This window comes from Melospiza georgiana, chromosome 17, assembly GCF_028018845.1.
Source record: "Melospiza georgiana isolate bMelGeo1 chromosome 17, bMelGeo1.pri, whole genome shotgun sequence".
Classification (NCBI taxonomy): domain Eukaryota; kingdom Metazoa; phylum Chordata; class Aves; order Passeriformes; family Passerellidae; genus Melospiza; species Melospiza georgiana.
In genome coordinates, this window is record NC_080446.1 from 4,406,797 (window position 1) to 4,432,765 (window position 25,969).

The 25,969-nt window shown below is 43.8% G+C and overlaps 1 protein-coding gene across 1 annotated transcript in view; it reads left to right on the forward strand.

Moving 5' to 3' along the window:
- The window catches only part of CDH4 (cadherin 4), a 414,960-nt gene that overhangs the window by 331,738 nt on the left and 57,253 nt on the right, over positions 1 to 25,969 (forward strand). Inside the window, exon 7 of the mRNA XM_058036348.1 lies at positions 8,420 to 8,592. Coding sequence (XP_057892331.1) covers positions 8,420 to 8,592 — 173 coding nt within the window. The remainder of the gene's footprint in view (positions 1 to 8,419; positions 8,593 to 25,969) is intronic.

A 25,969-nucleotide genomic window follows, 5' to 3' on the forward strand; every position in this document is an offset into this window, starting at 1 on the left:
GTTCCTGTCAGACTGGCCTTTTCCATTCCCATTTATCCTTTCCACTTCACTAACTCTCTGGATGTATCTTGGTCCCTTTCAAGTCAATAGCACAAGTCCAAGTGACTTTTAAACTCTCTCCAGCCCCTTCATTCTACTGGAGCTGTGTTTTCTCCTACCACCCTTCTTAGGAGTGATGTAAAAGAGTTCTGAGTATAGACAGTCCTCCAAAATAAAGGAATATTAGTATTTCTTACATGAGAAATGTTGTAATTTAAAATTTCTCTTTCTCCTCCTGAGTCCATGGGACTCTGATAGAATAATTGTTGATAACATGCCACTTGAAAAATGAAATAGCTGGGAGCCAAATCTATATGTGGCAAATCGAGTTAAAGAAATCTCATAAAAAATAAACAGTATATAAAAAAACCAAGGATTTTAAAAGCTGATTATTCTACTAGTGTCCCAGTTTGTTTATTTTATTTCTATGCCAGCAGAGATTCCCTCAGAGATTAACACCATGGACTAATGCACAGATGGGGCCAGAAACTCGAAAGTCATCTGAATATTAAGAATTTAAATCTTTAGCCTCAGTGATTTGAACAGAAAGCCAATTATGAGGCTGAATTAGTTTTCAAATTAAACTGCAATTTAAAGCATGTGAAATTAATCTTTTAAGGCATATAGTTGCATTTGTATATATATTCATGGGGAGAATTTGGATTCTGCAGTTCTGTCTGGTTCCTCTTCTCCAGCCTGACAGTGCAGTTCATGAGGAGATGCCTGGTGTGCCTGGGTGTTTGTTCAGTGAAGGAACAGAGCAGGTGTAGCTGGCTGGCAGGGCCTGAAATCTGAGGAGAAGATGTTTAATTTTAAAAAATTAATAGGACACAGAGTGAATCCTTCTTCCTGTCACTGCAACCCATTCCAAAAATGCCATAGCACTGCTTATAGTCAAAACATTCAATATGTTTCCTCCAGCTTGGAGATTAGTTAATTTTAGAAGTTTTCATTTAGGAAGGTCCCAGTTCAAGAGAGCAGCTGAGCAGGTTCATGGATGAGGCTGCCACACATTCTGGTTTGTAGCACTAGAAACTTAAAATAATGCAAATGCTGAATGTTCCAGAGAGATCATGCACAGGTAAAATATTCAAAATATTCCAGAGGGTCAGAGTAGGACTCAGTGGATTCTTCCCTGCATCCCAGTGGTATTCACAGGTTGTGTGCATTACTTCTGGATCCATCCCAAGCTTGAATATATTCCTCTATGGCAGTGCCATCTCCTGCACCTGGGCAGGTGTTGCTCTTATCCTTGCACTTTATATGCTATTAAAAATGGCTGTGTCCAACCTGATTCTTATTCTCTCACACATTACACACAGACTTAGGATACACAATATTCTTTTTCAAGTTCTTTTGCTCAGCCAAGCACAATTTTAGGGTAAGAAATTGTTTTTCTGCAGACTCATGTGGTAGTGCTTTCCATTTTCTTTCGAGGTGAGTGGTTATGAAATCTGTGCTCTTAATTTCCTTTTCAGAAGCATCCAGTCCCAAGAGCAAGGAAGTGAATTATAGGTCTGTAAGTGAGAAAAAAAAAATGCAAATCCCAAGACTGGTGGGTTTTCCCTCAAAAAAAAAAAAAAAAAAAGAAAAGAAAAAAGAAGGCCATGTTGATGTAAAGGAAAGAATGTGGAAATCATGGTCTGACACCAATGTAGGAGGGAGTTACAACTGAACACTGTAATAGCCTACACTCTGCCTCCTTTTCACCAGCAGTTACAAATAGAATACTATGATATATATAATAACATTTATATGATATTACACCACTTTTTATTGTATCGTATTCTAGTGTCAAAATTCAGGGATTGGATTGCAGTGGAGGATGTGTTCAGTGTCAGGTTGTGTGCAGCTGGGGCTGCCTGATTTCTGGAGTCACACACGCCTTCAGTGCAGCATCAAACCTGGCTGTTCAGCACAGTTCAGTAGGGATGTTCAGGATATTTTGCCCTGGAAATCGAGTGGATGCACGTGCAGGAGCTCAGCCAAGCTGAACCTGGTGGGTTTATGCAGCTGGATGTGCCTTTGCCCACCCAGATGTTGGACTGGTGGGGTTTCTCTGGGGCAAGGGGGTCTCAGTGAGCTGCAGGCTGCTGGAGGGGAGTGATCTCCAAATCTGGCCAGGGCCACGTGTGTGCAGCAGTCAGTGCATCTGCTCCTTGGCTCTCCGGAGGTATTTATTCCATTTTTAACAATCAGGGGCTCTGATTTCCGTCCTGGGTGACAGCAGCCTCTTCAGCTCTCTCTGTTGTCTCTCCAGACCTGCTCGCTCTCTTTATTCTCATTAGGCTGGCTCTTGCCCTGTCTGAAGCTGAAAATCCAATGTCTCTGCTAATTAGGAAGTGGCATCCGTTATGAATTAGGTTAGCTGCTTGAAAGGTCAAAATTTGCCAATGATTACAAAAATTATGGTGAAGGAGAATGACAGTAGCTATCAGTTACAACGGAAAGAATATCATTCGGAAGGAAAGTGCTGCTCCTATTTAGTTTTTTTTATCCAGAGCATGCGGGATGCAGTTTAATTTAAGTATATTTGCAATTTATTACACCTGCAGTACTTGCACTCACTTCTGTCATCCTGATGTCTTGTCCATTTTCCTGTTCACCTCTGTGACTCCACTCAGCACCATTGCTAGGTCAGCTCCCCAATTTCATTTGAAACCCTTAACAATGAGTGTGTGAAATTGTTTCACATCACCCATTGAATACACTTAATATTTTTTCACTTGAGGATGCAGGTTTGTTAGATGAAATGCTTCAGTTTTTAACATTAGAGAAAGTTCAGTTGTACTCAGAGGACTTTTCAGGATCCCATCATACTTGTCATTGGAGCTTCGTTTTGATGCCTTTGCTTTTCCTTGTGTGTGTTTCTGTCCCTGAGTTCTTGCAACGAGTGAAATCACCTAAAGGGTGAGGTGTGCCAGTTATGAGAAGTGGCATGAGTTTCCCATCCTCTGTGGGAAAGGAAACAAATATCAGGAAACTGTTCTGAGTGGAAAATTTTAGTTTTAGGAAATGTAAATTTTACACTGTTCTTCAGTATTTAATCTTCCCACAACTCTTACTGTCTTCTCTATCTAGCATCAGATGCAGAGGATTCACTAAGTGAGCTTTCCAATTTAGGGGGAAAAAATGAGGAGTAAGGGGAAGTTTCCATTAGTACAAAGCCATTATTAACTTGGGTTAATGAAGATCTAATGTAACATGGCTAGCACCACATGTCTGCACATAATGATCCCGTCCTTTTCTATGGGGGAATGATTAAATTAAGTATCTTGTAGGTCAAAATTAGACTGAGAAGGTTAACCAACCTTTAATGATTCTGCAGCCATTTACCAGCCATTTAAAAACATAAACTGTAAGATAAAGCTGGATAGAGAAATAGCATTATCAGTAAAAAGTGGGTGAATTTTTAGTGTTTTCTGTTTATATCATAGGAGAAGACTGAGAGGATTATGTGGTTTTGCAGTGACATGTGGGATAAAGGGCAAAGTGAAAGGAGTTTTGATTTTTATGTTTTGTTGGCTTCCTGGTAAGTGCCCATTAGCTCTTTATTTTAACATGCATTAAATCTAACTAATGGATATCAAACCAGCTTAGAAAAATGGCAATTATAAAGCAATTGTAACAAAGACTTCAGGAGCACAACTGTGCCAAAATATTTTTTGTATGCCTTAAACTCATGAAAGCTCCATCTTTATGGAGAAATGAAGGTGCATAGGTGGGAGAGCAGAGATTGCAGACAGCGTGAGGGGAATTAGCAACCCACTTTGGGATTGTCTGGGCTACAAAGAACTGGGCTGATTCTCAGATTCCAGTGATTTGAGGGGGACATTTGTTTATGACTGTGCTTATCTGCTCACACATGCTCAGGGCAGCTATCTCTCTTGTTCTGCTTTTCTTTTTCCTTAGTGTGTACAGATGGAATGAGATATGGTGAATCTAGCAAAATCTCTTTGCAGTCTTTTGCAAGGGGATGCAATTCATTTTAAAATTGACAAACAAAACTGAATGTACAGGTATAAATTATCTCCCTTTGCTTCCATTCCCCCAGGTTCTGTAAGGCTTTTTTTTTTTTTTTTTTTTGCCTATCCTGTAGAAACTTTAATTAATCCAATGGGAATATTTTCCATAAGGTTTGCTTTCAAGCATTTCTCTCATGTGTCTTGTCCATGGTTAGAAACAAAACCATCTCGTTTGACAAAATAACATCTGGGAGGTTACAGTCTGTGGGAAATCAAAGGGAATGCGTTGGTAAGTCACAGATTCTGGAGGTCTTGCCTTTTATTGATAGATCTCCTTCATCATGCCATCCATTAATTTTAACTCAGGTGATATATGAACTGTGCACGTTAGTTAATGAAGGCTAATGCACAGTAATCTTGTCATCACTAGCTGTGCATGGTAATTCAATCTGCTGCTCAGAAGAGCTGTTCAACATGCAGCAAATTTGATTTAATATTGACATGATGTACTAGGTTTGGTATTTTATTTAACATACCATGTGCCTTATTTGATGAGAAATGGTTTTCTTTCAATAGGTTACATACCTGAGTCAGGCCAGGTGTGTAGTTTAATGCAGTTATATCAGATATATATCTGTTATATCTGCACTGGGTATTCATCCTGTGATACACTGCACAGAATGGGGCAAATTTCTGAGTTTGGGCACTTTATGCATTCATTTAATGTTGTCAGTGTGCTTGAGAGCAAGCCCTGGAGAGCAGGAAAATAGAGGTGATGCTTTTCTCAGCCACTGAAAGCAGAAAGTCCCTCCTGCCCTGTTTACACTGGTTTAACCTACTCTTGGAGCTTCATCACCACCAGCAGGATCTGATGCAAAACTGACAGAGTACAGATTGAGGTTCTTGAGTGTGACCTGGAGGAGTTTTCTCAGTGTTTCTGGTCTGTAGTAATTGCTCCTAGCCTCTGTTTGGGTAGGTTGTAGGGCTGTAAATATGGTGTGGTTAATACTTTGATTTCCACACAAGACACACATCCTGTGGGCCAGATTAGGCAGTCAGCACTTTGTCACTTTAAGCCAAACAATACCAGCTTTAATCCTCATGTGTGTTAGAGCTGTGCTCTCTGCCACTGTATATTTGCCTAATTTGTGTACTATTAGGGGCTGGATACAGGGATATATTGCCTTTATTTTAATATAAAGTACATGAAGATGTATCTCCATGTAAAGGACATAGAAGCATGGCATTATTTACTTTATTGCAGGTAAATCATCTCCAACCATCTGAGCACAGAGCAAGAGTTTATACAGCACCCAGAGGATGTCAGACACTTTATCTGTGTATATCCACATCGCTCTGTGGAATACTCTTGTGCACAGATCTATGTTTGTGTCATTCACTGCAGCACGCAGGTATCTGGAGGATAAATCTTGCTTAAAGACAGGCTAAATGCAAAGCAAACCAAGTGGAACCTGGCAGGGGGGTGGGTTACACAGGCTGGTCCCTCATGAGCCATCCCTAGGGATGGTGCCCTCAGCATGGGGAGCAGGAGATGCTGTCGGTCAGCACTGCCAGCTGGGAAAAGTGTACACAGGAAAGGGAGAGGAGACACCAGCCCTGCCCAGACTGTGGAGAGGGAGAAGCAATTTGCAGCCAGTTTACAGCAGACTGTGGTCAGACAGACAGACAGACAGCCCCAGGGAGAGCCAGGAAGGAAGCGGCTGCTGCAGCTCCGTGTGTGCTGCAGCCACACAGGGCCCTTTGCAGAGGGCCTTTTATTATGTTACAAGATAGTAATTAATGCCAAGTTCCTCTCTTTATTTTCTCTGTGGTTGGGTTTCATAATGGAAATTAAAGATAGGAGATAGGGAGCAGATTGCCTCTTGAAATACAGCTCCCTGGTGCTCAGTTCATGACTTCAGAGACATTGTCCAGCCCCATCTCCCTTTATGGAGATACAGGTCAAATGCTGCTGAAATAGTCCTTTTTCTCAAGAGCAGATGTGCTTAGTCCAGTGCTACACTGCAGGAAAGGAGCAAAAGGGTCAGAGAAAGAGTGAAGGAGACCTTCTGTGCTCTCCATCCACATTATAGCTGCTGTCCCCCACCCCCTGCCACCAGAGCTGCAGCCTGGCAGGTTCCCCTGCCAAGTTGGGAATCCACCATTTCGTGCATGTGCTGGGTAATTTTGGAATTTATAGTACAGTCTGAGACATCCCACATGAGGAGGGACCACAATTGTGGGGTGCCCTTGTCTGAACCTGGAAGTCCAAATGACTTTCAGAGCTGTTTTTTTGAGCTGGAAGTGCATCATGAAATACCACCTGTTTTTTGGAATACATCCAAAGACTGCACATGTCCTAAAATAGATTCTGTTTTCCTCTTCCGCTTCTGTTTTCATTAGCCCCAGGTTTTGACATTCTGTTCAGAGATATTTTCAGTATCGAATGCATTAAGATAACATAAATTCCAAATCAAACATCTCATTCAGCATATTTCCTATTTAAATTTCTCCTGTACGTTTTCCCTGTAGTTATCTAAGGGTTGGTTTCGTTATTTGTATCAGCTGTCTTGTGATAACTGGTTTTGCAAAAGAGCAAAAAAACGAATGCTTGTAGAGAAAATAGAGAAAATTTGTTGCTTGCAGAGCCTTGTTTCAATTCAGTGTTCCTTCCGTCTTCTGAAGTTTATTGATCGGGAGAATGTTAAAGTTGTTGAATAGTTTGTTTTCATTTCACAAATGTGAATCAGGATTATTGCAGAAAAACAGGAATGTATTCATCATTAAGATTTGCTTTACACATTCATTTATTTTTTAATCTATAATTCTTATTGAACTAAGAAAACTCACAGGAATATATGTACCACCACCGAGAACAAAAAGAGCCTGATTGAGGCAGAGGGAAGAGCAGCAAAGCACTTCACACAAGTGCAAAAATACAAACTTCTACACTTCTAATACTGAGAAACACTGGTTTTCCAGAGGTGCTGGGGGGATTTCCTGTGTGCTGAGTGGCTTAAAGACACTGGGCTAAGGTACAAAATGCTGCAGCCATTTAGAGCACGGGGTGTTTTTCAAGTCTTTTGCAAACAGATACAAGCTCTGCAGCTCTCTGGTCTTCCTGACCTGGGAGTGTGGTGGCTCCCAGTGTGGCCAGGCTGGGTGTGCAGAGGAGACACAGCACAATGCTGAGGCAGCCACATGGCCTCAAGTTTGCCCATGGTTCACGTCTAACCCAGCTCTTTTTGTAAAGCCACGTGTGGCTCCATCTCAGGTCAGCTCAGGTTCTTGCTGGGACCACCTTGCATCTCTCCAGCATGGCAGGCTCATAAGTTGGTCTGTTGCTCAGCCTGCCCGAATGCACAGTGTTTGAGTGGCACCTTCCCTCTTGTCATGGATGCTGTTGGGTTTGGTGATCACAAACGAGGTTATGTCTGGTTTTGCTGTCTCTCTTTGCCTCCCACTCCTCTTCTCAGGTCTCAAATCATTATACTCATCCACTGTTGCAGATTGCCTTGTGTGAGCAGTGTGTGCCTGCCCTTCCACTCATTGCCTCCCACCAATACAACAAGTGTAGAGCTGGGCCCTGTGAGCTCTGGGGGTCACAGGACCATGCAGCTGCAGGAGTCCATCCAATCAAGTAACATCTTTTACGCTCTTAATGATAATTTCCCACTTTAGCAGAACACCCTGCTGCCAAACTCCAGTGCTAATGAGCCTGTCAGTGCATCAGTGCACTCCGACAGTATCGAGAATGTAGGGATTTGTTTTTTGCAAGGCAAATGAAGACACTGATGATTAGCAAGAAACAAACCAACAATTCAATACATCACTGGCCACACATACCAAATCATTGATTTTCTGTCCTGCTGGGCAGCAGCTGTTGTATTTGCTCTGCAGAAATGGATTTTTTCTTCCTGGAGGGACAAGAAAGGTGGATGTTTCTCCAAGAACTGGAAGCAGGAGGCAGTTGCTTCCTGCACTGGACATGGGCATGTTGATGGTGTCCTGAAGCTGCTGAGAAGTCTGATGGGCTTTCCACTATTAAATTCTGCTTCTGAATGCATGTGAATGCAGTGATTGGATAGGAAAAAAAATCTCCTGTGAGAATCTGTGAAAATTGCAGGACAAAAAATGCTGCCCTAAAACTTACAATCACTGAAAGAATTAGAAGTTAATCATAGATACCCTCACATAACTTCTCTCTGTCTACCAGTTACGTGTAATCAGCACCCTTCCAGATCATCCATCTCAGCAGTGTTGCTATTTCCATAATCCTCGCCTTGCCTGCCTGGATTGAAGTGAGCTGCCTCTTCCACAGCATTTCTGAACAAATTGCATGCCCCCAGGTCCAGTGGGGCCACAGTCTGCTCTGCAGTGAGGTGTCCCTGCTAACTCCTCTTGCCTCGTTCCAGGGACCTACGTGATGACGGTGACGGCGAACGACGCGGACGACGCCACCACGGCCAACGGGATGGTGAGGTACAGGATTGTCACCCAGACCCCCCAGAGCCCCTCCCAGAACATGTTCACCATCAACAGCGAGACTGGGGACATTGTCACCGTGGCTGCTGGCCTCGACAGGGAGGTGAGTGTGACGCTGTCTCACCGGGTGTTCGGTGAGGGTTGCTGATGTGAAAAGCACAAACCCTGTCTGTTGGGGGAGATGAGACAGGGAAGCCTTATAAATGTGACTGCCTGGCAAAAGATTTTGAGAATATAGAAATTATAAACAAGATTGAAATGAAAGCAAGCTTTGAGATCCCTTAGTTGCTGAACAACTGGAAAACAATGGTGTGGCCGACTGAAGGTAATCTCCTTTTGATGGAAGAACACCCTCTGCTTGCAGACAGGCCCAAGGGTCAGAGCAGACCCTGCCAGCTTGGCAGAAGGGGCCCAAAGAGGAGTTTTTAGAGTTTAAAATGTAACACAGTATGGTAATGTAATGATTCTTATAGTCTGTATGGAAATGCTATAGGATTTGTATATTGTACTAGGTTGGTTAGTGAGAATCAGAATATTCAGCACAGAAGATTTATTGTATCCGTAAGGGGAACCTCGCTCTCTTACGCTCTTATCCTCTCATCCTCTCTCTCTCTCATCCTCTTTCCCACTGTCTTTACTTCTCTTGGGCCTGCTTTGAGCTGTGGCTGGCAGCTCCCAGCAGGGCCCTGCACCCAGGCCCATGCAATAAACCCCAGGTTCCATGACCTGGCTTCAGATATCTCTCGTCTCCATCCATCCCCACCATCCTAGCCCCAACACTCCTACACCTGTCTTTAATGCCAAGGCTCCAAAAGCTGGAGTTGAGGTGTGGAGATCACAGTCTTTGCTTCTGCAGCAACTGTGGGGCATCATGGCTTTGATGTGATATTTTTGTCTTAATCCATATCAGTCAATGAAACCCTGAGAGAATCTTCTCAAACTCCGGGAGCTGATATTTTCCTTTCCTAAGTTTGTAAAACTCAAAAGATGTAGAAAATACTCCAGGAGGCATAGGGGGATGAATAAATGGTCATTTGTCCCCCCCTTCTGTAGGGGGGAGATAAAGTGCCAGACATCTATAGCCCTTTCTAGACCTGTCTTTCTTAGTTCTTTGCATGTGATCCCTGGAAAAGGAACACAGCCTGCACTCAGCACACTTCACGTCCTTGTGTCATTTCCAAACTAGTAAAATATCTTCCAGTGATTTTGGGTTTGTGTGATGTTCAGCCTATCGTGCCTCTTCTTTCTGCCATTTTACAATGTGCAGCTTTTCCAAATGCAGCAGAAATTTCACTTTTATTGACAAAATAATACTCCGCCAGTGTAATGGGATTCTCAGAGCTCTGCCACCTCTGGTTGTGGGTGTAGCTCAAGGACAAAGCATTTATGCCTCACACATCAAACAAAAATCAGTGCAGTGTCAGTGGTGGGATGGAGTGAGTGTGGAAGGAGGGGATGTAAAGGGAGGGAATCCCAGAACTTCAGTCAATTGGATTATGCAGGTGATGGAATTCAACTCAGTGCAACTGGGAGAGCTCTGTGGAATCAGTGATGGGAACAATGGGCCACTGAGAGTGTGGAAGGAAGGACTTGCTTAGTCTGAGGCTCACGTGTTTATATTTCCAGGCAGTCCCCAGAGCCAACACATCCAGTGGGAGAGCCCAGTGTGCTGCGTTTCTGGGAGAAGGCACCAGAAACTGGTTTTGTTCTTCTTTCTCTCCTTTCCTCCCCTGTGGCAATGTCAGGGCAAGCAGGAGTCCCCACATGTGGGCCTGGGACTTAAACTCTGAGAGGTGAAGCCTCCTGCACCTTGGAGATGTTTCCTGTGCCCCTTAGACCAGCAGCAGTACACTTCTGGCCCCACTGATGCTGTGCCAGGCTCCATCAGGAGACATTCCCTGCCAGGGACTGTGCCCGTTTCATTCCCATCTCTGGGGCTGCTTTTTTGCTTCAGAGAGCTTGGGGATGATCCCAAAGGCAGCTGCTGAGAGCAGATAAAAGCCCCAGCATCATTTCAGCAGCACGTGTGGAGCCCAGGGGCATCCTAAGACACTCGGGATGGGATGGGATGGGATGGGAATGGCTGGGAGCAGCACAGGGCTGACCCTCAGCACCGTTTCAGGGTGAGCTGGCCCAGGGGGGACACGCTGTGTGGAGCAGCTTTCCAAGGAGAAGGTCAGGAGAGCCGAGAGCTTTCCAGGTGTGAGGATGGGAAGCAGAGCTGGGGGAGCAGGAGGAGCTCCAGCACCTGCTCCTTCCCACCTGATGTGGCAGACTCTGCAAGCACAACCTGGGGTGGATTTGACCTTTCCCTGCTCCCTTTATTCCAAGAGCTGGGAAGTTGGCTGAATGTTAAGCAGGTGGATGATCCCAGGCAGTGCTGGAGCCTGCGGCAGGCTTGCAGTGCAAGAGGAGAAACAAGTGCTGGAGAGATTGCTGGCAGCCCCCAGGGGGATGGCAGCAGAGTGCTCAGAGAAGAAATTGGAATTCTGGCAGGAAAATGCTGATTTTATGGAAATTAAAGAACTGTTACAGCCCCCCTGACATCAGTGGGGGCCAGCATTTGAATGCTGGGCTTTATGGGCAGAGAAAGGTCGTCGGTTTATATTAATTTCAGAAACACAGATTGGGATAACTTGGTGGGAGAGAGGTTTTAATCTCGGCAAATCAGCTCAGAAAAGAGGCAGGTGATAATTAGGGGGAAAGGATAAGGCAGAATCCTTTTTATTGCTTCTCTCATTGCATCTGGAGTATTTTAAAAACTTGCAGAGAAACCATGTGCTTCGTGTGAGTTCCCTTGTGCACAGGGTCCAGGAAATCACAGCTGGCACATTGTGTGTGGAAATCTGGTGCTGAGTGTCCCAGGCTGAGTACAAGGGTGGGCAGGGGACACTGGGATCAAGGCAGAACAACCAGCTCTGGGCACAGTCCTGGGGCTGCCCTGAAGCTACAGGGCATGCTTATTCCCAGCTCTCTCCTGCTTTCAGGAATTGGCAAAACTTTCTGGTTTATTAACATAAAGTTATATTGCATCTAAGTTGAAAATTGTGTTTAAACCACCCCCATTACTGTACCACAGACTGGGTTTTTTTGTTTTTGTTTGTTTTTCCTGAAAACTTGTGGAAGCTATTAAAGGAGTGAATTTGGGGTTGCTGCTGACATTTCCTTGTCGTTAGGAAAAGGAGACGAAGAGCAATATTTGGAATGCAGATTTGTGTAAATTAAAATGTTAACAAATCTGACCTATTCAGCTGAAACTCCTATAACCAAGATAAATTCCCTGGATACCAGTTATTTCTCCAAATGCTTATTGACACATTTATCAGTGCCTGAGACATGATTAAGTTAAGCTGTGGTGATACAGAATGAGGTTTTCAGTCTCCATTGGATCCTTCTCCCTTGTTTCTGCAATGCAAAGCAGGCATAAAAATAACTTCTGGAGCTATTCCATGTCTGAGAGACAGGTCCATGTTCCAGATCCAGCATTTGTCTTTCAAAAGGGAGAAAAGTCACTTCAGAACTGGTGTTCCTAGCTCAGCATTTCTGTTGCATGCTCATTGAATGAGATTTCCTGATGTTCTCAGCATCTCCACTTAAATATTGGTTCTTTGCTGGTTTCCTAAATTACCTTCAGTCCATGAAGGAATGAGCTGGATGAAGATTTAGCTTATTTTGTGTCAGGGCAAGTGTTTTGTTTGACCTGTAAGAAACCTATTTTAAGACCAAGTCGGTATTTTTGCTTCTGTTTCTAAACCTCCATTTCCACAAACCGTGGAGGGAATTAAAAACTCAGCCTCTCAAATTATGCTGGTCTCTCCTAAATGTGCCTGACACTGAAGATAGCACAATCAAAAGGCAAAGTATTAAAATATTGATGGCTTTAAAGTTATCTTACCTGGTTCCTATTAATCTGGATGTAAATATGGTGACAATGCTGTGTGTCCACTCACTCATTATGACTGCACTTAATTGAATGGATCCCCAAGGAAGATAAAGTTAATTGGACTGCACTTCATAAAAATTATTAAAGGAAGACAGTTTAGCAACAGCCTGATGTAAGCCTGGATGCCTGAGGGTGAGAAATGCCAAGGGTGGAACAAAGGAACACCCATCCCTTGAAATAAGGGGGAAATGATAGGGATTTAGGGTCATGAGAGGTTCAGAAGTGCATTCAGACAGCCAGGTTTTGATGAGGAGGTTAAAAGCAGATGCTTGCTGCAGGAAAACATCGGAGTAGCCTAGGAAATCTGCAGCTGATTTAGTGAAATTAGGAGGGGAAAATCGTGTGATGGTAGAAGCACAAAATGTGTGGATTACAGGGAAGGCTGTGAATGCATGAGGTGAGCAGGTTGTGGCAGAGTTCAGGGGTAGGAAGGACCGTGGCAGCTGATGTAATTTATGGCAGGCTGCTGCAGGAGTGGGTGGCACTACACGAGATGCTGCCAGACTGACGGCTTCATTTAGCAGCACGTCTGAATTCCACATTTCATTAATCTGGGGGGTTTTTTCCCACTGGGAAGAAAATTGCAAGAGATAAGAAAGGGTCAGGTGAGTCTCAGACACAAGCAGAACATTCATATTTTTATTTTCCATCCTGAAAAGTAACATTTCTCTGTATAACCTTGCAAAAGTGACCAGTTCCACATGTTATTTTGTTCCTCCCACTCATCCCAGTGTCCCAGGTGGGATCAAGCCCAGACTGTCAGTCTGATGGTGCTCCTGGTGCAGTAACTCAACCCCATGACCAATTTTGATTTCTCTGGTGGCAGAATATCTGTCTCAGTAGCACAGTAAACCTGCAGTGGGGCTATAGGATAGGCAATATCATCCTCTGAAGAGCTTCCCCTAAATATTTTATGAACACGGACTTTGAGCAAGCAGGAGGGAAAAAAAAAAAAAGGAATGAGAGAGAAGGAGGTGATTGATCCCAGGCTCTGCTGGCAGGCCAATAAATGTTGAGACATCTCAAATGTCACCCAGGTTTATTTGAGATAATAAGTGTTTCAGCACTGTGGTGCTTGTAGTATAATGTTGCTAACTTTTTGAGATGTCCCTTAGAAAGGAGTCCCTTCCCAGCACATTCATCTGGTGCTGGAGAAATGAAGGCAGTCAGGAGCACTGAGTTGCTTCTTCCAAATTTCTGTATGTTTGTATTTCTTTTAAAAGTGATTGGATCTCTGCTGCTGCAAATGCTTTTAAAAATACATGAAATCCGATTCTATGATTACTGCACTTGGCTCTCTGAAAACGTGATGTTGCTGGTCCTTCTCAAGTGAGTGAAAGATAAAAGGGAGAGCCTGCCAACAACTGAGTTAGAGGTTTATTTTATTTATGAATGAAATGGCAGAATTTTTGTGGGGAAGAGGAGAAGTTCTTCTTATTAGCAGAGACAGTTGATTTCTTTTCCAAAAGTCTGAGTTCGGTGCAGCTACACATTTCTGATAGTGCAGAATTTGAAATATTATGTTAAAGGAAAAAACAAAAACAACTGTACACTACTCCAAACACTGAGCAGGGATGTTTTTTTACTATCTGCAGTCACTATTTTGGGTACATTTATCTCCAGGTCATGGCAAGAGCTTTTCAAAACCTTCTTGTTCATTCAGATGCTGGCTGGGAGTAAGCAAGGCATTGCCCTGGTAGAGGAATGACTTTAGCCATTGAGATTCCATTTAGCCATTGAGATTCCTGTGAAACATTCCCATGGACAGACATCCCCTAGTCTGAGATTACCCAGATGCAGTGAGTTCAGTCTGGGTTTGTCTCTTCCAGGCAGACAATCATCCAAGTGTGGCCAGCAGGTATCTCAGGCTGAGCCTGGCTTTCTGCACCAGGGAGCTTCCCCTGACAGTGGAGTCCAGCAGCTCTCAATCCTTCATCCACCCCTGGAATGCAGCAAAAGGAATTTATTCTGCTGTAAATTACCTTGGCCCATCTAATGATTTCCCTCACTGCATAATCACTGTGATGTTCTGCAGAGCTGTCTCTGCTCCTCTGAGCAGGGCTGGAGGAGCATCTGCTGCAGCGTGAGGCTGAGGGATCCCACACCACACCAGTGATGGATGAGTTTACCTGGGCACACTGTCACTCATGTGTGTGTACTGACAGAATACAAGGAATGAGGGAAGGTGACATCTAAATGGCTTGACTGCATCCTGAGAGCTCCTGTTCTCATTTTCCTCAGTCAGATTAGCCTTCTCTGAGGAGCAGAGAGGAGTAATGCAGAATTGCTACAAGCATGTCACCTTCTGACATGCACAATCCAACATCCACCCTGTTTGCTATTTGTATCTGTTACAGGAGTTCTTTAAAATGAGAGGGATTCTGCTTTTCATGTTCTTGTCACTGCTTTTTCCAGTGAAGAACTAAAACAAGGTTGTTAGACTCTGTGGAGCCATGAGTATCTTGCTTTTCAAGATGAACTTCCATATCACTGCATCAAAACATGCAGAAAAATGCCTCCACAGCTGAACTCACAGGAGGAGAACCAGAGTGAGGGATTTGTAATTATTTTGCCAGCAAGGCACATCCATTTCTATGAATTTGGACCACGAGTCCTTGTATTTAGCTTCCAGACTTGCAGGCTCCCCAAGTGGCTGGGATGATGAAGGACTGGCACAGACTTCCAGGGTTAAGTGGCTTTTCCACTTCTCACAGCATTCAGGCAGTGACTGGGGGTCCTTGTGGAACATGTCTTCAAGGCAGTTTTAAACTACCAGAGTCTTAGCAGGGATAAGCAGGTAAAATACTTCAGCATCCTCTGTCAGACTGTGTTTTACCTGTGTTTTACCTTGGCCCTAATGTGTTTCTGTCCCTCTGCCACTGTTTGTCCCCTTGGTGTCACACAACAGGCTCTGCCCTCGCTGTCTGCCTGGCAGCCACGTGCCATCCCGGGGATTTGTGGGGCACAAAGTCACTCTGAGGGATGAAATCCACTCTGTGCTCATCATTTCTGGTGAATACTACCTTATCCCTGATACCTTGTAATTTTTCAGGGCCATGTAACGAAGATGTAAATACTGAAGCTTTATGTATTAATATGCCTGAAATCATTACTTAAAGATAAAACTGGTTAAATTATTCAGTTATGAAATTATCCCATTTCCACAGCAGCATATCCTGTCAAAGGCAGAGCTGATTAGCCATAAGCTGAATTTAGCCAGCAGATTTATGCTGGATTCTGGTTTATGTTTCTGCATTGTACATAGGACTGCTTTGAGTTTGTTCCATCATTCCAGTGCATTTCATTTTCTCATTACAGACAAGAATGACCTTTCTCAGCAAATTATGGTGAGGAGCACTACCACTCATCAGTGAAGAAGAATCATTTTATTAACCCTGTTTAGTGCTTTGCCAGTGTGTTGTGTAATCAGTGGAGGGCCACTTGCAGTAATTTGAGATAGCATAAGTTATCAGAGGGGAAGGGCTCAAATCTGCTCCTTGGTCCAGCACTGCTTAAGGGATCCATCATAGCTTTGTTGCAGGGTGGGAGAGATGTGAGCAAATCCTTGTCACAGAAATCACACCATTTGTTTTAATTAAGAAGGGAACAATGCCAGTGGTTCTGAAACCTTGTCACAATTCCCAGAAGGAATGTGTCTCCCCATCTGAGCTCCTCAAATGGCAGTGCCTGTGTGTCTTTCTGATGGGTGTTTCTGCAGTGATCTGTACCTTTTGCTCTTCTGCATGATTGCTGCAACTCTCTAAACAAGGAGCTGGCAATCAGTTTTAGAGCTCCTGTGTGTGGAAGGGGTTTTTTGATTACTTTGTCTTTAAAAAAGCCTGATAGCTAGGTAGACTAGTAAAACCGATAGAGGAAGGGCTCTGAGCCATGGCCTTGAAAGAAAATAGCATGAGTAGGGAAAAAAGGAAAAAAAGTGGATATGGTAGGAGACACTTTTAAAGAATAAAAGAGCTTTCCAAAGAAAGAGGCTGGTAAATAGCTTGAAACCTGTGGGAGTCCTATGAGCAGACAGCAAAACAACCATGGTGTTTATCTCCCAAAAAGGTAACCAGGGATGTTCAGGACACAGGTGTAACAGGCTGGAGATCACCTGGCTGTACAACCTGAGACTGTGTTTCTCAGTTTGGCTGTGGGTTTGTGTGAGCTCAGCCTGGCTGTGTCATCTGCTTGCACCCATCTCGGCCCTGTGCTGTCCTGAGGCCTTCCATTCTCCAGCAGATTGCATTTAATAAAGGGGGTCAAACAGAGCAGTAGGGCTGGGTTTACTGCTCTGCTGTGCAGGTCCCAGTGCACCATGTGTCCTTCCTGAAGATGTGCACAGGAGGATGCTCCAGCCTCAGAACTGGCCTGTAAATGGAAACCTGCAGCCAGTTTACATCTGCCATGGAGCCAATTCCACCAGGAGTGAGTGCTGCCCTTTGGCTGAAAGGAGGAGTTTCCTCCCACCCAGGCAGTGCCTGTGACACTGTTTACTGCCTGCCAGAGTAGCTCCCAATTTGGTTCTTAAATTCTTTCTCCCATTTGGCTTAGACTCTTTCATACACCTGGCTTGCTTTCAGTATTGCCAGCGTTTAGATGCTGGAGCCTCTGGAGGAGGCTGTACTGACTCACTTGTAGAACTGTAATGGCTTTTTATTCATATTTGGGTGAGCTGTTGAAGAGATATTACCAAATTGAAAAGCTGCATGATTTGGGGTTGAACTATTCAGATAAAACAAAGCTTGGAGTTTAATTGGATCCGATTATAGAGTCCAAGCAAGAATCCTGACACCCCACCTAATCAGTTTCCTTCTTTTAAATATGGAAATCTTCAGAGCCTCTCCAGTAAGAAAATTCCACATATACTAATAGGCTATGGATCCTTTTATTTCTTCACACACATTTTAATATGTTCAGAGAGTTCTGGTACAGTCTGGTTGCACTTGTTTCAAGTTCCTCATGAAATCCCACCTCTGACTACAGTGGGTTGGTTTATACATTATTCAGTAGTAAAATCCCAGCTGAATAGGGAGGAGGGAAAAAAAAGTTAAGTATTGGAGTGGAAAGCTCACCAGGTCCTTAGCATAATCTCTCTGGTTCAGACCTGCATTTCTTTTTCTATTTGAGCTTGTCTTACAGTGGAGAAGAGTGTATCATTCCAATTTCAGATAGAAGACTACCTGCTCAGCTCAGGCAGATTTAAAGTTTTTTTTTTTTTGGTACATCACATACTTTCCAACAGCCCCTTCCCCTCTCTAAAGGGATTATTGTCTAAATCTGCACCGGGTCAAGTGAAATAATTAAACACAAGCTGGCTCCACTAATTAACTTATCCACAGACCATTGTCTGTTATTAGCATTTTAAAGAGAGAATTTGTTAACTCCTTCTTCCTAGACGTAGTACTACTTTTCTTAATAGCAGGATTCATTCCTGTGAGCATCTTTGGCTCTATTTCTTGCTTAAATATTGTCTCCAACACATTTGCCAGAGCATGAGTGAGTTTGTGGGATGTTTCACCCTGCACCAGTTACTTTTCTTAACTGGGCATAAGAAGAAGGCAGCTTGAATGCAAAGGACTGTGACTGTCAGAAGACCAAATACAGTCTCTTGTATTCTGAAATATTCTTAAAATAGGAAGTTCGAAGTTCTCAGTGTAAACAGCAGAGAGGCTGTTCCATGCTCTGTAAAGTACGATTTAAATTGTGATGTATCTGGAGTTTTTATAGTACATCTCATCTGGAACAGTGTCAAGATCGTGGCGTTTGTATTTGCAGAGGATGTAATACTTCCAAAAATACAGAAATGTGTGCACAGGGACCAAAATGTGGGTGTTTGCTGTTCTGCATCACGAATCCTGTCTGTTTCCTTGAGTTCTGTACTAATTAGTTCCCAGAAAGGTGGCAGAAGGTGGCTCTGTGAAGGGGAGGGCTGTTCTTGTTAGACACTTGTGAGCATCGCTGATCTGGCTATAAATAATCACAGCATCAGGTACTGAGGTTTGGGCTGTTCTCCATTCACTGCAGGCTGAGAGGGGACTCATGGATAAGGCCAGCAAGGTGGCACATGCAGGCAGGATGGAGCTGTGTGTTATTCTTCCCAGAAATGCACATTAAAGCATCTAGGAGCCTGTAGTAGCAGAGCTGAAGCAGTGAAGCAGTTTGTTCTTTTGTCATGGTAACCTCACCATTTTTCTCCTAATTTTTAGGCCAAATATTTTCCTTTCATTGTTGTTCTGTTATTCCAGTTTTCTAAAAAATTCTGAGGACTTTGTGTAAGAAATCCTCATTAAATAGAGTACATGTCAGTACAATCATGTTTTATTCAAGCTATTCATTTCTTGCACTTAAAATGCTTTCTGTTCTAAATGCCTCTCCAGAAAAATAAATGTGGTTTTCAGTTAAAGTAAACAGGTCACATACTCAGTGACCTTAAATCTGATGGCTCAAATTGAGAAGAGGAACTAATTGCATAAAAATGCAGTGACTCATATTATCCAGATGTTCAATAAGTTGGTCTTTCCAACTTACTTATACATGCCTGAAAAATAAATAGATTGTAGTTTTCTGTTCATACCAACATGGAATTCACCTCAGTTTATAGGGAAGGATTTTGTTTTAATGGTTTAAGGTTTGGAAAGATGCCCAAGGAAGGATGAACTGACCAGACTGAGGATGGGAATCAGGGTCTGTAAATCAGCAGCAAACGACTCCTGTAGAAGTGGGAAGCTTTTCTGCCAGGTATCTGCTATTCTAAAGGGAGGGTTTGATGCCACCCAAGCAGCAACGTGCCAAATAAAATGCCTACTTAGGAATCATAGTGGTCACCTTGTGAAGGTGAATTTCAGAGAGGTCAGAAGAGCAGCATCCTTGTCCCTTGAGCTCAGGGCCAACCCTGTGGTTTGCCTGCAGCAGAGTGGAGCTGGCCCAGCCCCAGAGATGTGCTGCACTCTATATTGGGTGTGTTTTGCAGGGGAGCCTGTGCTGATGTGGAGTAGTAGATGAGAGGATACTCCACGCATTACTCATTCTGCAAGTGGTTTGTTTTGGAGATGTGTATGTTTCTGCAATTATTTTAGCCATTAAACTTCAGCCCTGAAAATGCTTTCATCTTGGCTGATCCCATCTTTTCTGTGGCCATGGCAATGGAGAGGAGGGTGATGGGAAATGCATTACTGGGTTTGTAAATTATGTGCAGTTCCCTCACCCTCCCCCCTGTATGTTTGATATCAGACGATGATGTTTGACAGAGAAGATAATGAACAGTATTTGCTGGTAAATCAGCAGCTAGATGTGGTTTGAAAGAAAGCATATTTGGGCATAAAGAGACAATCTGGAAGGTTACCAGTGCTGTGCACCATCAGAAAATCTGCTCCACAGATGAGCAGCAGAGCAGCTCCCACCAGTGAGTGCTGGAGAGGAGCTGGGTGGCCTCATGACTTCAGGGTATCGACTCTTGGCAAAGCAATTGAGCAAACTTCCCTAGGAAAAGAGCCTGCAGGGCATCAGAGGGCTCTTAGGGTAGGCAGCCCACCCCCAGCTCCTTTGGTCATGGCCAAATCCCTGAGAACCCCTAAAGTAAAAAGTGGGACAATCTCTCAGATCTGTCCATCAGATTAGAAATTGAAGCATCAGCCATCATTTATGCAGATGATCCTGATGAAGCAGGAAGCGCCCCACAACATTTTCCCCACCCCTAGATTAGGACAAAATAATGATTTTTTAGAATTGTAATTACCAGTCAGAAAATAAAATCTGGAGAGATTTAGCATTTTTATTTTAATAGCTGCAAAAATGTCGCATTGATATTGGTCTTTTAAAGTGATGTTTGACATTTTGAAAGATCAATTTTTGTCAAACTTAGCTCAGACCATTAAAACCATTTTTAAAAGGACTCTTTTGCAATGTAAAAATAAATTCCAAGCGAGGGAGAGCTTTCAAGTGCCCGTCCTTGGGAGCAGTTTCACTCTTAGCATCTTGTGATGAAAAACCATTTTGTCATAATATTCTCCACCAGTTTTCATCCTCAGGCCCCTTCAGTTCTCTATATGGTCTCTGCCACTACTGTCATCCAACCATATCAAAATGGGTATTTAGGGACGTTCTTCTGAAAACTAATTCCAGTGTTTGCAATAAGGGTTGCTAATGTAACTCGGAGTGACCGTTGCCTGCAGTATCAGCATCTTCAAAGGCTGACTGACATGTTTGAGAAATGGATTTTGTGCTACTCTGCTGACCCCAGACTCTGTGCCAGGGCAGTTCACAGAGGGGCACAGTCCTTTCCATCCAAGTTCCATAGGGGCTAAGGGAAGCTAAATTACAGACTTCATATCCAGATGTGCAGGGGAGCGTTCAAGGAAAATGCATCAAAAACATCTTGCAAAAACTCATTTAAAGTTACATAAATTATTGTTTGCATTTTCACATGCAGTTATTTTCAAGTCTAACCAGCTGTATCTGATTGAAGTGGCCCTAAATAAATAGATGGTTACATAAACACAACATTTGTTTGGGGATTTTTTCCCAATAAGGTCTGGGCCCTGTTTGCTTCGCAGTGTTGCACAGACTGTGAGAAGGAGGTGTCTGAATTTCAATGGGACATTTTGACACAGAAAATCCCATTCTTAGTATGTTTGGAGTTTCTAAGTCATATGGTGACAGCTACCTTAAAAGAAGACACAGTAAATAATATGGCATGTATTTTGCAGAGAAATTGGAATGCAAGCAGAGAGTCCAAAGGGGTGATCACATTTCATTTCACGTTTTTCACCCCGTTTCGGTGCATCAAGCCAGTGTCTGGTGCATGCTGATGCACTGAGCAGGCATTCTGCTGACATGCTCCCCAGCAGCATCTTGGGTTGCTGTTTGTTGGGAAGGGCTGGTGTTTGCATTTCCAGGAGAGCCCTTTGCCACCATCCAAGGTGATAACACCTCACTCCCTCCACCCCTGTTTTCATCTCACAGATCAATTACCTGATAAAGGGTGACCCTGGGCCAGGCCTTGGTTGCTGACTGCTGCAAGTGCAGTCCACAAAGTTCAGAACTCCTTAAAGCACCACTGAAATTCTTTCTAGCAGGTCCCAAGGTTCTATAAATGAGGAAATAAAACAAGTGACTCAAGGCGCAGAGATGCTCGTCTGTGCTGTCTCTGTTCCAAACCAGAATAAAACATGAAAGAATAATCTGAAAGATGTGACAGTTTTTATTGAAGAAATAATCAGAGAGTCACTTATCAGAATCAGGAAACCTGCTTTATCCTTTGTTGCATTATAAATAAGAATTATATTTGTTCTTGGGGAACAAGCTTGAAGTACACTGCAAGACGTTATTATGAATGATGCACCGGGAGGAACTGAATAAATACTGCCTGTCTGCCCCATTAGGTGGTTTTGTTTCTTACATTTCTCTGATTCCTCTACCAGGAATGAGTTGTTTTATCATTTCGGAGGTGAGCCATGATAGGTTTGCTTGTGGGGGCCAAGCTGACAGAAGGGAGGATGCCAGGCAAGGCGAGTGGTGGTGGGGAGGAGGCAGGGGCTGGGGTCTCCAGGTGTGCCCCAGCTGCTCAGTGTCCAGATGGGCTCTCCTGCTGCAGGGAGACACTGCTGGCCAGGGCAGCCCATGGTGGTGTGGAGGAAACAAGAAGATAAAATTTTGGGAGAAGCAGAAACAGAAGGAAGAGACATTTGTAGGGATAGGAGATTAAGGAGGGTGGAAGCAAGGAGTTTACTTTCTCCACTCTTGTAAACTCTTGCAGGCTGTTAGCTCTGAATATGAAAGGTTATAGGGAATGCCATCCTAGGCAGAACAACACACCCAGTGCAGCATCCTCTCATGATCCAGGCATCTGTCAGAGCCGCAGGCACGAGCTCTTGGAGCTGCGTGTGCCGCTTCTGTCTCGCGCTAGGTGATTAGATGTAAAATTACACAGTATCATCCCAACTTGGAACATGAAACGACTTCCATGCTCTGTCTTGACTGTTCATAATGTTTCTTGGCAGAAGTTGTTGCAGACACCGGCTTTCAATCCTTCCAAATTAAATGTCAGTTGATGGCAGCGCCGCCGCCAGCGGGAGCGCCCTGCTCGTCCCGCTTCCCCCGGCTCCGCACCTCCTCAGCTGGCTGATGAGCAGCTCAGCTGGGAGCAGTTTCGGAGGAGATCTTTGACTTTCTTTGGCTTCCCAGAGGAATTCGTAATTATTTCCTCCTTTATCATGGAGTGCAGCTGGAGTCTTCAGCTCCATTAGAACTGCCCTGGTAATTTCACAGTGTGAAATTTACAGCAAACTAGGGACATTAACGTTAAATAAATTTATGCAACAGCAACCCTCACCCAAGTCATTAAAAGTGTGTGCAGTTTTTAATGGATGCTTCAGCATGGCATTTGATAAGTTTGTTCATTTCTTTTCCCAGTCTGTTAATTATACACAACACACACACACACACACACACACATTCTTCTGCCAGAGGTTTTGGTGGAAGCTGGCTGTGGCCACGGATGTCACCTCCTTGCAAACACTTCAAACATGGCTCTAATCCCAGCCTCAGTGGAGTGAGGAGAGGCTGTCACCAAGAGTGTATCTGGGGGGGAAGTGTGACAGTGTGGGTCTGTGTGCAACTCCAATAATCCAATTGAACTATGCAGTGATTCCGAACCGCGTCTATTTGAGAAGACAGGATATCATAAAGGCTGCTAATATGGTGGAAAATTGTATTAAGCTGAGACAAGACAAAGTTGATTATGTGCACAAGTAGTGCAGATGTGCCTGGCACTGGTCGTTTATGCATATTGATTGATCTTAAATACAGCAGAGCAGGGCATGGGATGGGGTTTCCATGGTTATTGATTTTCTTTCAGCTCCTCGGGCTGTCATCAGAGACTTTCAGATCCGACTGCCTTGACCTATACACGCCCTGATAAGAAGGCTTGATAAGGAAGCAGGCACGGGGCTGCTGTCCTGGCCAGAGAAAACCTGCTGGGTATGTCCTTTGAGGAGCAGACATTCAGGAGCAGCCCTGCTTTTCAGCTCTGTGGGGCCGGGGTGTGGAATTCTCTGGGAAGCTGCAGTTGGGCTTTGGGGCTGCCTTGCTGGATGTTCAGCGTGGGCTGTGAGGAGCAGCCTGGAGTGCTCACCAGGGTCACTTTGCTGCGTGATCTGCTTCCCTTCAGTTTGCTGAGGGAGGGGACTTGGTTTCCTAATTGTTTAATTTTGGCTTCTATAAACCTGCTGGAGCAGAACTGTTGTTTTTCCACCTCTCCCACGTTCCAAGCAGTGAAGCTAGAAACAGGAGGTTTTCATCCTGTTCTTTGGTTGTTGTCTCATTCCTCAGGAGTCTTTATTAAGACAGTTTTCTTTAGTCCTGCTCTGCCTGGAGCCACTGACCTCGCCTGGCTTCCATGGGCTCTGTGACTCTGCTGGCACGAGCCATTTGATGGTTTTCCAACTGAAAGAGCAGATTTAGATTAGATATTAGGAAAAAAATCTTTACTGTGAGGGTGGTGAGGCCCGGACACAGGTTGCCCAGAGAAGCTGTGGCTGCTCCATCCCTGGAAGTGTCCCAGGCCAGGTTGGACAGGGCTTGGAGCACCCTGGGGTAGGGGAAGGTGTCCCTGCCCATGGCAGGAGATGAGCTTTAGGATCCCTTCCAAGCCCTTCCAATGATTCCATGATTCTCTCATCACCAGCATGAAGCTTGAAACGTGATGTGGGAGTCAAAGACCCTAATTTTCTAATTAAAAAAATATTTAGGAGTAGAGATAATTAAGCATCTAGCAGTCAGGAAAATGGATTTGTGGATGTTTGTCCAGGGAATTCCCTAATATCCCAGTCCTGAGGGTTTTCACATGTATGGGCATCTCCTCCTGCCTTGGCTGCAGCCTGGGTCTGCTGACACAGGTGAGCTTCATGATTGTGCTCCAGTTCTGAAAGAGGAATTTGTGAGCATGTTGAATTGAGTGCATATAACTTACCTTGATTTATATTTGAGCTGAGGTGAAAGAACTCTATCTGTGATTATAGACATCAAAGACAATGTATTGAAATTCAGTTTTCTAATGTACACATCATTTATCAAATCTCTGCCCAATAATGCCAACGTTTGCTGCACAGAAATACAACGTGATGGATTACCTGCTTCCCACCAGCTTTCTGAAGGCCAAGGAAGATAAACACAAGATTCATGTAGAAATGCCAAGTTCAGGCTAGGGAAAAAGACTGAAATCAAAAACCCCAGGGCAGTTAGGAAAATTCATGAGCAGGATAAGGATTTCAGGGACCTTACAGTGCTCAGAGGAAAGGAGTTTCTTGTTCTCTTGCTGTCACCAAGAGCACGAGCGACCCACCTGCTGCAGGCAGGACGTGTCACCTTTTACAGAATTTGCCCTGGTTTAGTGCCTGGTGATCTAAAGAAACACATTTCCTACATCTAAAGCAACAGTGGTCTGGACTTGGATCCATAACAGCCAGTTTTTTCCTGGAATCTGAAAAAGAAAAAAAAAAAAAACTTAGAAATATGAATTTCAAATTAAAACCAGGAAAAAATAAATAGCAGAAAACACTTTTATTTCTTGCTGAGCTTCTATTCAGTTCCTGCTTCCTGTGTTGACAGTGTAAGTTATACTTGGGCAGGAAAAAAAAGGAAGCCCACAAACATAATTGCAAGCATGTCTAATTAGGCAGAGCTATGTAAATTTAGCGTTTCTACATGATTATAAATGTCAGGAGAGCCTTAGATAAGACATGAGAGTTTTGAGTATCTCTTGTGTACCTAGTCTAAAATGTCCTTATTGCTAATCCTATTCATCTGGAGTTGCTTCCTAATTAGAATATTTATGGGCTAATAAGGAGGTGAACAAGACACTCCAGTTCAGCTCCAAAGGTGAGAGCAGGGATTCATTAGACTCGGCGTCTCTGTTTTGATTGCTGTACAATGTAATTAACATTGTGCTAGACAATCATTTTAGATTTACCTTAACAACAAATGTTTAAGAAGATTCCTGCTGTTCTCTCTTCGTGCCCTGGTCTGCTGAAACCAAAAGCAGGGATGTCAGCAGCTTTGAGAGATTTGGGGGTTTCTGGATGGTTTTTTCCCCTTGTTGTATTTTCTGAACTGTTTTGACCCCAGTCTGTCAGTTACTGATGTTTCTGAGTTTTGGCCGTGCCAGCTAAAAGTGAATCTGGTTTGCATATTTTATGAATTCATGTTTTATAAATTTTATATCACTAGGACCTGCTTTATAGGAAATGCTTACTTTGATATTTTGGTGGGTTTTTTCAGAATTTTCTCTCGCGTGTCTGTAACCAGTGACCTGATATAAAACAGAATTTTTAAAGTCAGATATGATACAGCTGGTTTTAGCTTATACTACCATGAAAGCACTGACGTTCAGTGCCTGACTCTCTAATTTTTCTTCTGGAAGGTTCTTCCCCACCAGGAGCCCCACTGAGCCCAGGCACAGCAGCAGCAGGAAAAATTCCTCCTGCATCCAGACTGGGAACCAGGCAGTCCTGAGTTCCACCCCACGGGGCTGTAGAGCTTA